Below are 13,000 nucleotides of genomic sequence, written 5' to 3'. Positions count from 1 at the left end.
ATCAATATTGGAGACCCTAGATGCAGGATTGGATATAAAATAACATTTCTCTTCAATATTATTGAAGAGATCTAATCTAGTTTGATTTTATTGACGGTTGGACAATAAAATCACTATTGATGTTTGCGTGCACAGTGGCAAATTTGATATTGATCAATCAAATTGATCACGTATAGGCCGCATTAGACGCTGTGCCTAAATCACAAGAAGAAGGCATCCTGCTACATTTCCCCATGGCATGACTGGCAAGAAAGTCACATCATTTACAATCTCTCCCTGAACAGGGAAAAGTTTACAGAATGAAAATTCAGAAATTGGCAAATTCTCAAAAAAACACATGTGTCTCTCTGATGGACATGGAAAAAGTTTGAAACAAAGAAAATGCATGGTGAAATCAGGAAAACTCTCAAGAACTGCATCTTTGATTAAACCAAAGCACCAATCCATTCCTCAACCATGTTCAGCTCAGGATCTCCTTCTCCTCCACTCCCCTTAGCGCTGCAATCAGCAAAGTCTACTTTTAATTTCCCTAGATGTGCAAATTCAAAGTCCTTGTTACGTTTACATAGAAACACCCCGGAGCTTGAGCCATCGGTACTGCTGAGTGCCGCTGCCCGTGTGACGCGAAGAGTATTCCTGCATGAATAACAAACAATGAAAACAGTAAGTATTATCTAAAGGGTTAACAAAAATACCGCCCTGCATATATTACAAAACATTCCTTCGAATAACTTGACATATATTTTGTTGATTTGAAAACTTAAAAGAACCTATGAATAGAGGAAACATTTTCTCTTCTCCTTTTCTCCCTTCTCAAAATAATTTTTCTTTGGTAAAAAAAAATCACATTTTGCACAAGCAAAAATGATGCTTTTAGAAAAAGTGGTACTTTTCAACATCCTATACATGTTATGTACAAAAATGTTCTCAATATCAACATGGCCAATATTGTTATTGATTTAATTGTTTGTTTGATTTCTTTCATTTTTTTGTGTCCCATAACCCAGCCACCCATGCAATCATCTTTCAGTATAAAACAATGATTTATTGATATGAATTTGGTCATGAATGGGTTTTTTTTTTAAAGTTTTTATTAAGCAGGCATTTCAAAAATGGCAATATCACTTGGAGGAGAAATAAGGTTTGTAGTGTGGTGCTTAGTTCAGTTGTTGGCAAGAAGAGACGAAATTGACTTGTAAATGGTAGACAGAAACAGTTGCAATGATCTAGAGTGACAGCTTTCTTGTATAAAAATGCAAGTAAAAGACAAAATGGCCATAAAAGATTGCTTGAATTAAGAGATTGGATGTAGGCATCCCAACCTCTTAACTCTTAAGGCCACATTGTGATTGTTACGTTTTTATCCAAGAAATCCATCACTTTAGATCAAGATGTATAAGATGCTTCAGCCTACCAATTTACAGATAAATGTTCACCCTTTTGGTCAAATGTATGCATGGAGACCAGATTTTCCCTCTCTAGTGATTATATCATTTTGAAATAACTGCTGATTAAAAACTTTGCATTTGTGTCAAAATTAATTTCAACAAATAATTGTTTTGTACTGTATTACGGTTACATGATAGCCTACTGTATAATGTAATAATTACAGTAACTCAATTTTCAAAATGCCTCTTTGGCCCCATGGACCAGATTGTGTCACATTTATACAACTTGTCATCATTGTTATTGATCAAGATATATATAAGATGCTTCAGCCTACCAATTTACAGATAAATGTTCACCCTTTTGGTCAAATGTATGTATGGAGACCAGATTTTCCCTCTCTAGTGATTATATCATTTTGAAATAACTGCTGATTAAAAACTTCGCATTTGTGTCAAAATTAATTTCAACAAATAATTGTTTTGTACTGTATTACGGTTACATGATAGCCTACTGTATAATGTAATAATTACAGTAACTCAATTTTCAAAAATGCCTCTTTGGCCCCCATGGACCAGATTGTGTCACATTTATACAACTTGTCATCATTGTTATTGATCAAGATATAAGATGCTTCAGCCTACCAATGTACAGATAAATGTTCACCCTTTTGGTCAAATGTATGCATGGAGACCAGATTTTCCCTCTCTAGTGATTATATCATTTTGAAATAACTGCTGATTAAAAACTTCGCATTTGTGTCAAAATTAATTTCAACAAAATTGTTTTGTACTGTATTACGGTTACATGGGTAACAGAAAGGTAAAGGAAAAGAAACCAATTAAATCAATCATAACATTGATATCAAGAACGTTTTGTACATTAAATGTATGGGATGTTGAAAAGTGCATTTTTTTCTAAAAGCATCATTTTTGGAAAATGTGATTATTTTTGACCCAAGAAATTATTGTTGGAAATGGGACAACTTTGGGAGGGTAGCAAAACAATTCTTCTATTCACAGCTTTTTTAATTTTTCAAATCAACAAAATGTACCCCAGCCAAGCTGCAGCTTACTGCGGCCACAATGCTTTTAAGCTTCCATTAAATGAGGGATTTCCCAGGCAAGCTGGGGAAAGCTGTGCACTGGTAAATAGGTGTGAGCCATAAATGAATAATCCTAACAGATGCAACACTTATGCTGGTTTCATACTTTCCTGCCGCTTGCCGCTCTGAAGATCATTTTACTTCACTGCGCAGTCGCACCAGAAACGCTAGCAGTGACCAGCGGCAAGCTGATATATCGCTCACTCCACCGCTTTGCCGCGACGGCAGCACCGCTGGGAGTTGAATTCAAATCAACTCGGAGTGGTGCCGCTCTGACGTATGAGAACAAAATACAATTTTGGAGCGGTGCTGAGCGGCAAGAGTGGCTTTCAGAGTCATGCCGCTGCAGCTCAGCGGTGTGCTGCTCTGCTTGCAAACAAGTGCAAGCGATATGATGAAGCGTCACACCTCTCAGCGGCAAGCGGCATTAAAGTATGAAACCAGCATTACTGAATCAGGAAAAAAGGACTGAAATAAGCAATTGTCCTCGGTTATGTGATGATATGGGGTTCTAAGGAAAAAGGTTTTCCATGCCAGCAACGAATGAAAAAAAAAAGATGATTCGATGAACTAATAGCATATGGTTATCATGTACGGATGAATGTAGAAGATAAAAGTAAAATTGGGAAGAAAATCGACTTATCGATTCATATCGATATTGAGTTTACATTGATTTTTTCAAATCCTGACAGTGTCCTTAGCAGAAAGGTATACTTACATTTCTTTCTCTAGTTGCTGGTGTATAACTTTGGATGATTTTGCCATGGTAATATCTTGCTTGTTGCACGCTATCAGGAATTGAGTATTAACAGTCTTATCACTCAGTAGTGTGTACAGGTATTCGGCCACCTCTTTGATCTCCTTCTGAAAAGTAGTGCTGTCAATTATAAATATCACCCCTCTGAAAACAAACAAAATCAAACAAAGTGAATTATATAACTGCAAAAAACATCAGATAAATTTTATGATCTCTGGAATTGCTTACATTTGTACATTAGGGTTGCATCCACAGGTGGGAGAACTCAGTGCAATGGCCACCTTTTTCAGTCAATTTTGGTATAATTTTTCGAAAAAAATAGTCCATTTTCATCTAACTGGGGCCCTAAATGTCAATCTGGAAAATTTGTATAAATGCAGTTCCACTTTCAGATTCTTGGAGGCATATCCCACCAAACTTGAGAACCCCCTCCCCCGAGTGTGTTTCACAAGAAACTTACGACGCACTTTAAGTCCTAAACACATGGCAAGTCCTAAACCTATTGTATTTCTTTCCTAAAAGATTTATATGTTAGAGTTATGATAGGTCTAGACTCTGCCCCCCTGGTCCATGGATAACGACTAGTAACATAAGGCTATATGTTATTTTTAATCAACCCAAACCCCTCAAAATCTGTACATACATGTAGCCTTCCACTTCCCATAAATTTCCTTCCGCTTCCCATTGTTAGTTCCCTTTTACCGATCCTGGGTCAGGCAAGTATATAAATTATTCATCAAGTTTGTGCTCTCACTGGTATACTTAGCCAGAATGCATCCAACCAATCAATGCAGCTCTTAGCAGAGTGGCAATATTTGAAGAGGCTTAGAACTCTGATAACATTTAGCTATAACAAACCACTTGAATTGAAAAAGGCTATTATTATAATTGACATCAAATTCACCGTACATAGTTGGACAATTATTTGGTAGGAAGATTCCTATCAAAGTCAAACAGTCTTGGTGGGCAGGAGTGGCTAGTAAATTTTGTGGTCAATAATACAAGTAGATCTCAGCGGTGTTTGAGTGTCAGTAGCATTGACATGCGGAGTCATGATGAGGAAGGGGATTTTAGCACTGAATATTTAGAAGTGAATTTTAGAGGAAAGAGAAACTCAGCAGACCAGGGGGTCACAGGACTACAGCATTTTGGTCATTATGTATTGCTCGATTATGGATAGACTGAGCCAAGACTCTCAGACAGTTTTTGATGTGTCTGTACTTCTGATGGGTTAAAACGAGCTTGCAATGAGGGGTGGATCAGTGAAATGCACCCCTGGAGACTCCAACAAATTAAAGGGACCTATCTCTTGCATTATGTAGCATATTTCTGTCAGCAACATGTCATATTACTGGTACTTAATAACATGTAATTAAACTCCCAAGTATCTTGATAGCAGTATGGACCATAATGGTTTTAAGCCTTAACCCTAACCGTACCAAACATCAAAAAACCTCAATTCAGAAAGCATAGGCACAAGCAGGTATCCCACGTGATGCGATTGCGTCATCACGCAAACAGTCATATGACGTCGGAAGCTTGGTCGGCCAAGCTACACCCCATGGCAGGTAGGCCTGTGCGCGGGCGTGGCACTCGAGGGGTCGGGGGTTCAAAACTGCACCCGCAAAATAAAGTTTTCTCTTCTTCTTTCTTTCTTCCTTCCTTCATTCTTTCCTTCCCTCATGCCAAAAAGCAGCTGGGGCATTAAGGCTAATGTATGATTTTCTTCATATTTTGAATTTGTTATTATATGCTCAAAATGCTGAAATAATACTAGCAATTTATTATTGGGAAGGGTTTCTGTCCATTTTGATCTGAAATAACAAGGTTGGAGAAACCCTGCTGGTTATTTTGGCTGTTTAACATGCAGTTCTATCTAACATACATGTACTAGAACTTTGCTCTGTTGACCTACAAACACAACAAATATGTCTGACTCCATTTACTGTACAAGTTGGGACATGTGTAAACATTACAAATATGCCAAAAAATCAGGTTAGAAAAATATTAACCAATTTCATATTATAAAGATCATCATCATTGGCTTTAAGTAATCAGAATAATAGTTTTGAAAACATTGTGCATTTCCATTATTGCATCAAACAATTTGAATCATTACCTCCATCCTCTGTATATGAAATCACATGACCCCTTAAAATTGAGATTTTTACAGATTTGGAGAGATCATACATGATCGAAGCTACAAAATGACACTTCAACTTTATACTTTTATACAATATCTTGAAATGAAGTTATGTTTCTTGAAAATTTGCCTTACAACAGAGCGCAACACTGAGAAAACTGCACTTGAAGTTATCAAAAATTGTAAGTATTCAACAAATTCCTTCAGCGGGGTCTGACTGCTCTTCCTGATTTTTATGTAAAAGAACTAGGTCACGCATTGCTATGCAGCTTGATTGACGAATAAGGTGCCGATATGATGATGACGTGATTTAATTAGCCAATCATAACCCTGCTTCTGCGTTATGCTATAAAGAGCGCCAAATCTCAGACCGCTGAAGAACCTTGCTGATAACTACAGGTGATGCACAAACAGAGGTAGATTTGTGATATCCAACAATGACCTCCGCATGTTAACTTTTCTTCATGCTGTGACTTCAAGTATGATTCATAGCTTACCTTGCCTGGGACTTATACCGCTCCCAAAATTGCGCCCTCTGTCTGTCATTGCCTGGAATATCCACAACCTCTGCTATCTTGTTGCGTGAGCCAATTACATCATAAATGCCAGAATTTTCTTTTATAGATGTGTAGCTGGACACATACTTGCCATGTACCAACTGCAAGAAGAGAGAAGTTATTAGCATGTTATTATGTTACAATGTATGTTATTAGCGTGTGTGCAGTAGTGCCCTGCAGGGCAAGATTTTTTTCACCCCTATTCTATCCCCGAATGCACCAATGCATGAATATATATCCTTTCATAGGTTGATACACATGGAAGCTCAAAATCATGAAATTAAAAGTAAAACAGTTAAAAATTGGCACGGTGTGAAAAATTGATTGCACAAAAATTTCAGCTGCACTCAGTGGGTTCATACTAAAGGTCTGTTCATACTAGGCCGCAATTGCGTGTGTTGCCGATATATTGATTACTTGTTGCCACAACACGACGCAACTCATCTCATTTCCCAAGTTAAAATGTATTTAACTTTATTGGGAGACCGCAATGCAGTATTCTGCAGTACGATGCAGTGCGGCATCATATCGCATCGCATCGCAATTGCAGCGTAGTATGAACGGACCTGAAAGCCTGAACTTCTACGTTTTACGGGAAACAGAAAAATTTCACAGAATTTCAAGTAGAAAACGGAAAAATGGACTTTTGCAACAACATGCAATTTAACCTTACATGTATTTGGGTCTAATTTCCAATGTACATTCAACAGGATGCATTAAATCGATTTTAAATATTTCACTGAAATTCACAATTTATCATTACTTGCCTTTAGGGGTCATATATTTTGGTTTTCGTGACTTTCTTCCGGCTATACATTGCCGAGAAACACTTTTTTTTTCAGTTTTTATAATATGAAAAAAATCCGATTTCCCTAGAGTGGGTAAATTATGATTATTTTTAGAAAACAACACAGAATTTAACACTTACAAAATGGAGAATTTCAGACTCTAGTTCATACCTACCCTGCTAAACAGCAATGTTTTGCCTGAATCACACAATCCAACCAGAAGTATAGCCTGCTTGGTGTTCCTTCCTCTTGTGATTAACTTGAAAAGAACTGTAAATGATAAATAAATAAAAAGAATAATGCTAAGAATAATGGATTATGCAACTTTATTAACATTATCCCAAAATTTGGACAGTGTTTTTAGAATAGTACATGGTGCAAATTCATTTGAACTATACATGTATGTACAGACAACTCGTCGTCGTCAAGGGTTAGAATAACATCTCAGCCTGGAGCCACTTTTTACCTGGATCCTTTCGAAGTAAAAAAATCCACAATGACCACTATACAATTTAAGTCGCTGGTAACCAGTATTTGCAAAAAGGGTCTAGCTTTGAATTGATGTGATGGGACTCAATTTTATTCAATATCTATGCTGACCAACAGATCGTTCTACGGTTTCACAAATAAATCGTCTTCATTCAATTGTGTACTGAGTGCATATGCTCTCTTTAAAACAAGTAGAAATAGCTTGCCAACTTTCAACATGGGAACACGTTATGAAGTATCTATTTTAGTGAAAAGATATATACCGTAGCTTAGCATTTAATCCAACAAAAAGTAATTGTATATAGTGGGCCCTATACGACAAACAAAATTTTCTATCTGAATTGGTCGTATTTTTACGTGTAAGAAAATCAATCGAATTATTTAAATCATGTTCACTCTAGCGTAGTTTGGGCCCTATTTGACTCATTGGAACGTTCGAAAGGACCCCCCAGCGACTGTCAAGGTAAAACAGAAATAAGCTTTTCCAGCTAATTTACTGTGTCCAACCCAACCAAAATTACAGATATTAAATGAAATTTGAGTATCTTCAGTCATCAAAATTTTTGTTCGTTTGACGCCAGAAAAAAGTCCATTTTCAAACTGCAATATTTTCCAAACATTTGGAACCACAGATTATCTGTCTTTGCTAGTACCATGCAGCCATGCATGTCTGGTCCCTGTAAGGTCATGAATCCATTCATAAAAGCATATGTCGGGTTAATTTCGATCACTCCCGATCTACCGAATGCATGAATAAAGACCATGTGATTGACATGATCGGGTTGACGGGTTCATGATTATTTAATGAGCAGCGATATACTGCCATCATCATGCTCGTAAACAGCTAAAACGACGATCGATGGAGATCATCAAAATTCGGATGAAGTGCTAAGTGATGCTAATTACTGTGATGCTTAGTGGTGCCTGCCCTGGTAGTCACTGAGGCTCAATAATTCTAAATTTCTACAGCGTGATACCGTGAATGGTTTGTGGATTGTGGAAAGCTAAAAGTATGCAAAATAATTTAGGTATGCCAGGTGAATTCAAATTTGCCATCAAACTGCATCATTTTATATATCAAATTAAAGCCCTTGAGTAAAGAAAGCCAACACTGAAAACCTTTTTGTAATAGCACTTTCCGTAGCAAAGTTACATCTAGTCAAAGATTTACTTTCATCAAAAAGATTCTGCTAGCAAAATTCCCCAAAACAGCATTACGGGGGTGTTTCTAGATCTTAGTCACATGACGATAGCAGCTTTTTTTTACAACTGCTATCAAATCCCTCTGAAATTCCATGTGCAAGTCTCTCATCACCAAAAAAAATCATATTGGGTCAAGTGAAGTATAGACAACATATTTATGAAGGTTTCCTTGAGCAAGCGGTTCTTTTAAATTTCAATGTAAATTTGTATTGCCGGTTTAGGCCATTTTGGCTGACTAGCAAATGTGTTAACTGAGGTTTCCCTGTCATACCTAAATAATTGCCATTCAAACATGTGGAAGTGCATGATCACAGGCTAGTGCCCCCCCTCCCCCATAGGATGACTCACGCTATGCCAGATAATAACACTGGTACATTGTACATCATGCATTCTGTCACTGATCGTACAATGCTATTGCTAGCTATGGCTTGGCTGCCTTGTTCAGTTCTTGCTAGCTCGAGATACTCTAGCTCAAATACAGGTTTACATTTACTATCTAGTCTATCTTACATTATCTTGCTGTATTTCAGCTAGAGCGCCAGACGACAAACTTCCGGGTTTTTTTGGAGAACAATACTGTTACGTAAGATGAAGAAGAAACCCGCCTCGGAGCCCGCCCTACTCATTATTTCATTGTACTTTATTGCAATTTGCCTCCGCACATTACGTAATCAACACATAGCTTTTGTGAGGATTAGTGAGTGGATAAGAAATTGACAACGGAGGATACGAAGGACACACCGATTGTTAGTTGTCAATCATGAATTGCCATAACGCTTGAATATTTTACTGCATGGCATTCGCATAAGCACCAAGATAAATTATGCCGTATTTTTCCAAAGATCATCTCATATGAAGTACATGTAAGCTGAATGCGATCTGTACTTTTGTAACACTCCGATCGCTTTTGATCATCTATTTATTATCGGCGAATTTGCTTGAAAACATGTGAGTTCATGTTGTTTGTGTAAACATAATTAGCATAGACACAAATGAAATTACGATGCAATACAATGCAATTTGAATGCGCAGCAGATCTATAGAAATAAGGCTGCCCGGTTTTATGCACAATTAGACCACGTCTGGCATGTCTGGTTCTTGCCATTTCATGATTTTGTCCGACAGCTGTTAGACTAATTGAGTAAGCTTAACAAAATTTACCTATCGTAACCAGGACAACCAACACAGCAATTGCTATTCCTAGTATAACAGGATCTTGCTTTGCAACCTCAACCTTCAGGGTCTGTATATAGCTATCAATTGTTGTCATTTTGAAGATGTTTTGTGTGTCTAGATCCAGCCTGTTTTCAACGTGTACACGAAAGAAAGTTGTCTGCTGTTTCCGGTTAATTTTCACCTTTGACCGCAACATTGACATATTAAGGGCGCACATCACACTTTCACACTCAAACGTGTCTGAGTCCAAGATATTGTCAAAATTGCTCTGCGCCAGTTTTATAAAAAGCCATGATCATGATGATATAGGCCTATGATCTTTTAATATGATTTTTTTTTTCAAACCTGATTTTTTTTTGGCATATTTGTTATGTTTACACATGTCCCAATACTCCTAAAATGGAATCAGTCAAATGCGTTGTGTTTGTAGGTTTGTACTGATTGTATTAAAGTCCTGTCAGTGAGATCAAATTTCAAAGTCATTAAATAATTATGACACATAGGGTAATGGGATAGGCTCAAGTGGGACACTTAGGGCGAGTTTCCCGACAGGAGTCTTATTAAGCCGTAGTCTTAAGGTGGCCTTGAGGCTACTAAGCCTAGCCCGCTCTCGAAGCCGGAGTCTTAACTCTAGCCGGATTTCTTCAACGCAAATTCAACCTAGTCTTAGTGGCCTTGTAGGCTTAACGTTTGACAACCTCGTCCCTTTCAACCAGCGACTTAATTGTGTAGGCTGTTGGAGGTAGATGTACATAAGCTGTGGTCCTCACGGTTTACCGTACTAACAAGGTTGCCGTCTCATAATCGCAATGTTCCCGGCGCAAAGACTAGCCTGGACCCGCGGTCTTGTGCTTGGGCTTATACCGTACACAACTTGATGCAAGAATATTGTGTCTGTTTTTGTGTCTTTTATGTATTATTTTATTTCCACTTGATTTTTTATGAGTCCAACTTGTATGAATAATACGCCTATGCTTTATACTCGTGATTTTTTCTTTGCATCCCAAAAAGGGTAAAAACTGTAAAGTGTGCTGAGGCTTGTGGATCAACGTCTAGGCGTTGTGCCTGTGCGTAGCGCACTATAAATCACTGCGCTTTAAAAAAAAAAAAATTTTAACTGTAAGCCTAATGGAAAGGAATCTGTGATTCCCCTAAAAAGGAAAGCAACCAACGTGCTATCTACTGCTGATAACAGTAGTCTTCTCAGATCTCACATGAAGTTATCTGTTGGTACAATATTTATAATTATTTAAGTAGAAGATATAGCAAAATTATATGCATCTTATCCGTAAATTCAGTTTTAATACTGCATACACTATTGTTTCGTGTCAAATATTTACTATATCTTTACCAATTTTGTCCTTCTTCTATTGGTATAATATAGGCACTCCAAAATAATATAGGCCTATATATGAAAAGTACGAGTATCAAACTATTAAGGCTTGGATAGGGACAGGTGGTATCATATAGGTCTTCATAATGATGATGATGATGATGATGATCATGATGATCATGATGATGATGAAAGATTTAAAAAAAAATTATATCGTTGTTAAAAAAACCATCATTCAAAAAGAGTAGGTCTTATGATAGCAACAGCTACTTAAAAAAATTCAACTAACTCAAATGAACACTAAAATAAAATGCTGAAATGTTCAACTAAATCGAACAATTACTTACCCACAGTGGCGTAACTAGACATTTTCATTTGGGCTGGGGTTGGGGAAAGCGGGGGCAAAACTAATAAATGATGGGCAGGCATCGTTCATGCTGTTTGGGTTTATAAGGGGTGGAGTGGGTCTGAGGAGTTATGGGATCTGCTTGGAATGTGTCCCCGGAACATTGGCGTAGATTTCTTTTTGACATGGGGGGGGGGGGGTGGGATTGAAAAAAAATTATGGTACAAATGCCATATGTAGGCCAATGGTACAAAAGTGGGATAAGTGCAATTTATTTAACCTTAAAAATTGAGTTTTTAAGGTTAAAATGACCAAATAATGAGGTTAATTAATAACTCTCAGAAGTAGGCCTAATTTACCTTTTTCATGGGGGGTAAGAGCTCCCCTGCCCCCCCCCTAGACGCGACTGCTTACTCATGTTAATTGAAAGAAAAAAAAAATATGAAAGATAAACTTTGCGTTACAATTTAAATAATTTGTAAATTGAAATAGACCAAGGCTTACGACCTAAGACCTGCTCTGAGGCAGGGCCAAGAAAAGCCGCTGTAAGCCTGGTCTAACAGGCTTGCGTAGACTACGGCTACAGAAGACTGATTTCGAGAAATGCAAATTTTACTGAAGCCTGGGGCTAATCCTACAAGCCTGGCCCACGGGCTAACGAAGCCTCGAGGCTATGGTAGCCGTGCTTCGGGAAATACGTTTTCAGTTAAGCCTGGTCTTACGACCTCTTAAGCCTTGAGGCTAGACAAGCCAATTGCTAAGCCACCCGTCGAGAAATTCGCCCTTAGGGCCTACTATATCGTCAGCCTGCTACGCTAAATGCCTAAGTCATTTTTAAATGTTCTCATTTCCCTTTTTGATTTTCAAACCCATAATTCATCAAATTTCCAGCCGCATTCTTCATTAGGGAGTGTTCATTAATTAATACTTTGGTAGGGGGGCTGGTCTGGCCTCACATTTTTCGCTCGAAAACTTTTTAACCCGAGCCCCTTGATGGACCGCTAAACTTTTTGACCCCCTCTTTTGACAGACAAAACTTTTTGACCCCCCATAATCGTATAACAAACATATACTTAGGCCTAATAGTGTTGTTTCCAGTGGTGTGGTATCTGGGTCACATGTCATTGAGGGAGGCAAATGTTTGAACATTCCGGACAATTGAATTGAGCATGAAATACAAGCACGAGGAAATTTTCATTTTATACTTAATTTAGATTTGTCCCAAATCAGGATGTTTATCTGATCATAGGGATGAAATAGAGGATTTATTTGGAGGTTCATAGGCACATCAGCATAATATGGATCCGTGGCTATTATAGTACAAATCAGTGCGCAAAAAATTTGGCCATATTGAAGCTTGAATGGTCAAATATTGTGAAAATTTGAACTAATTTATGCAAAAAGCTAAAATGGTCAAATATGAGATTAATTTGGTCACGCAAATGTACACAGGTATCAATTTTGGCCAAAGACCGTGGTACCTGGGCCTGTGCCCACTCTGCCCATGGGCCTATGTGTACAAAATAATTTCGCATTGAGAAATAGTAAACTGAAGTGTGCAGCTTACGTGCAAAGAAATCCAATTTATTAGCAATATTTTCTTGATTTAGTTGTATTTCGATCAGATTGGTACATAATCATGTAGCCTACTTTGAAGAGCCTATTAAATTCTATGATAAAAAGTGTCAGTATTTCTTAGACCAACCCAGTTGTTGCA

The 13,000-nt window shown here is 37.7% G+C and overlaps 1 protein-coding gene across 1 annotated transcript; it reads right to left on the bottom strand.

Moving 5' to 3' along the window:
* Positions 1-365: 365 nt before the first annotated feature.
* LOC140168669 (signal recognition particle receptor subunit beta-like) lies at positions 366-9,794 on the bottom strand. Its single transcript, XM_072192082.1, has 5 exons — positions 9,590-9,794; positions 6,912-7,006; positions 5,889-6,049; positions 3,210-3,392; positions 366-636 (listed from the first exon to the last, which is right to left on the bottom strand). The coding sequence occupies exons 1-5, from the start codon at positions 9,696-9,698 to the stop codon at positions 426-428; spliced, it is 759 nt and encodes a 252-aa protein (XP_072048183.1). The 5' UTR covers positions 9,699-9,794; the 3' UTR covers positions 366-425.
* Positions 9,795-13,000: the final 3,206 nt, after the last annotated feature.

The sequence above is a fragment of the Amphiura filiformis genome, chromosome 13 (genome assembly GCF_039555335.1).
Source record: "Amphiura filiformis chromosome 13, Afil_fr2py, whole genome shotgun sequence".
Classification (NCBI taxonomy): domain Eukaryota; kingdom Metazoa; phylum Echinodermata; class Ophiuroidea; order Amphilepidida; family Amphiuridae; genus Amphiura; species Amphiura filiformis.
This window is presented reverse-complemented; position numbering and strand designations above follow the sequence as displayed.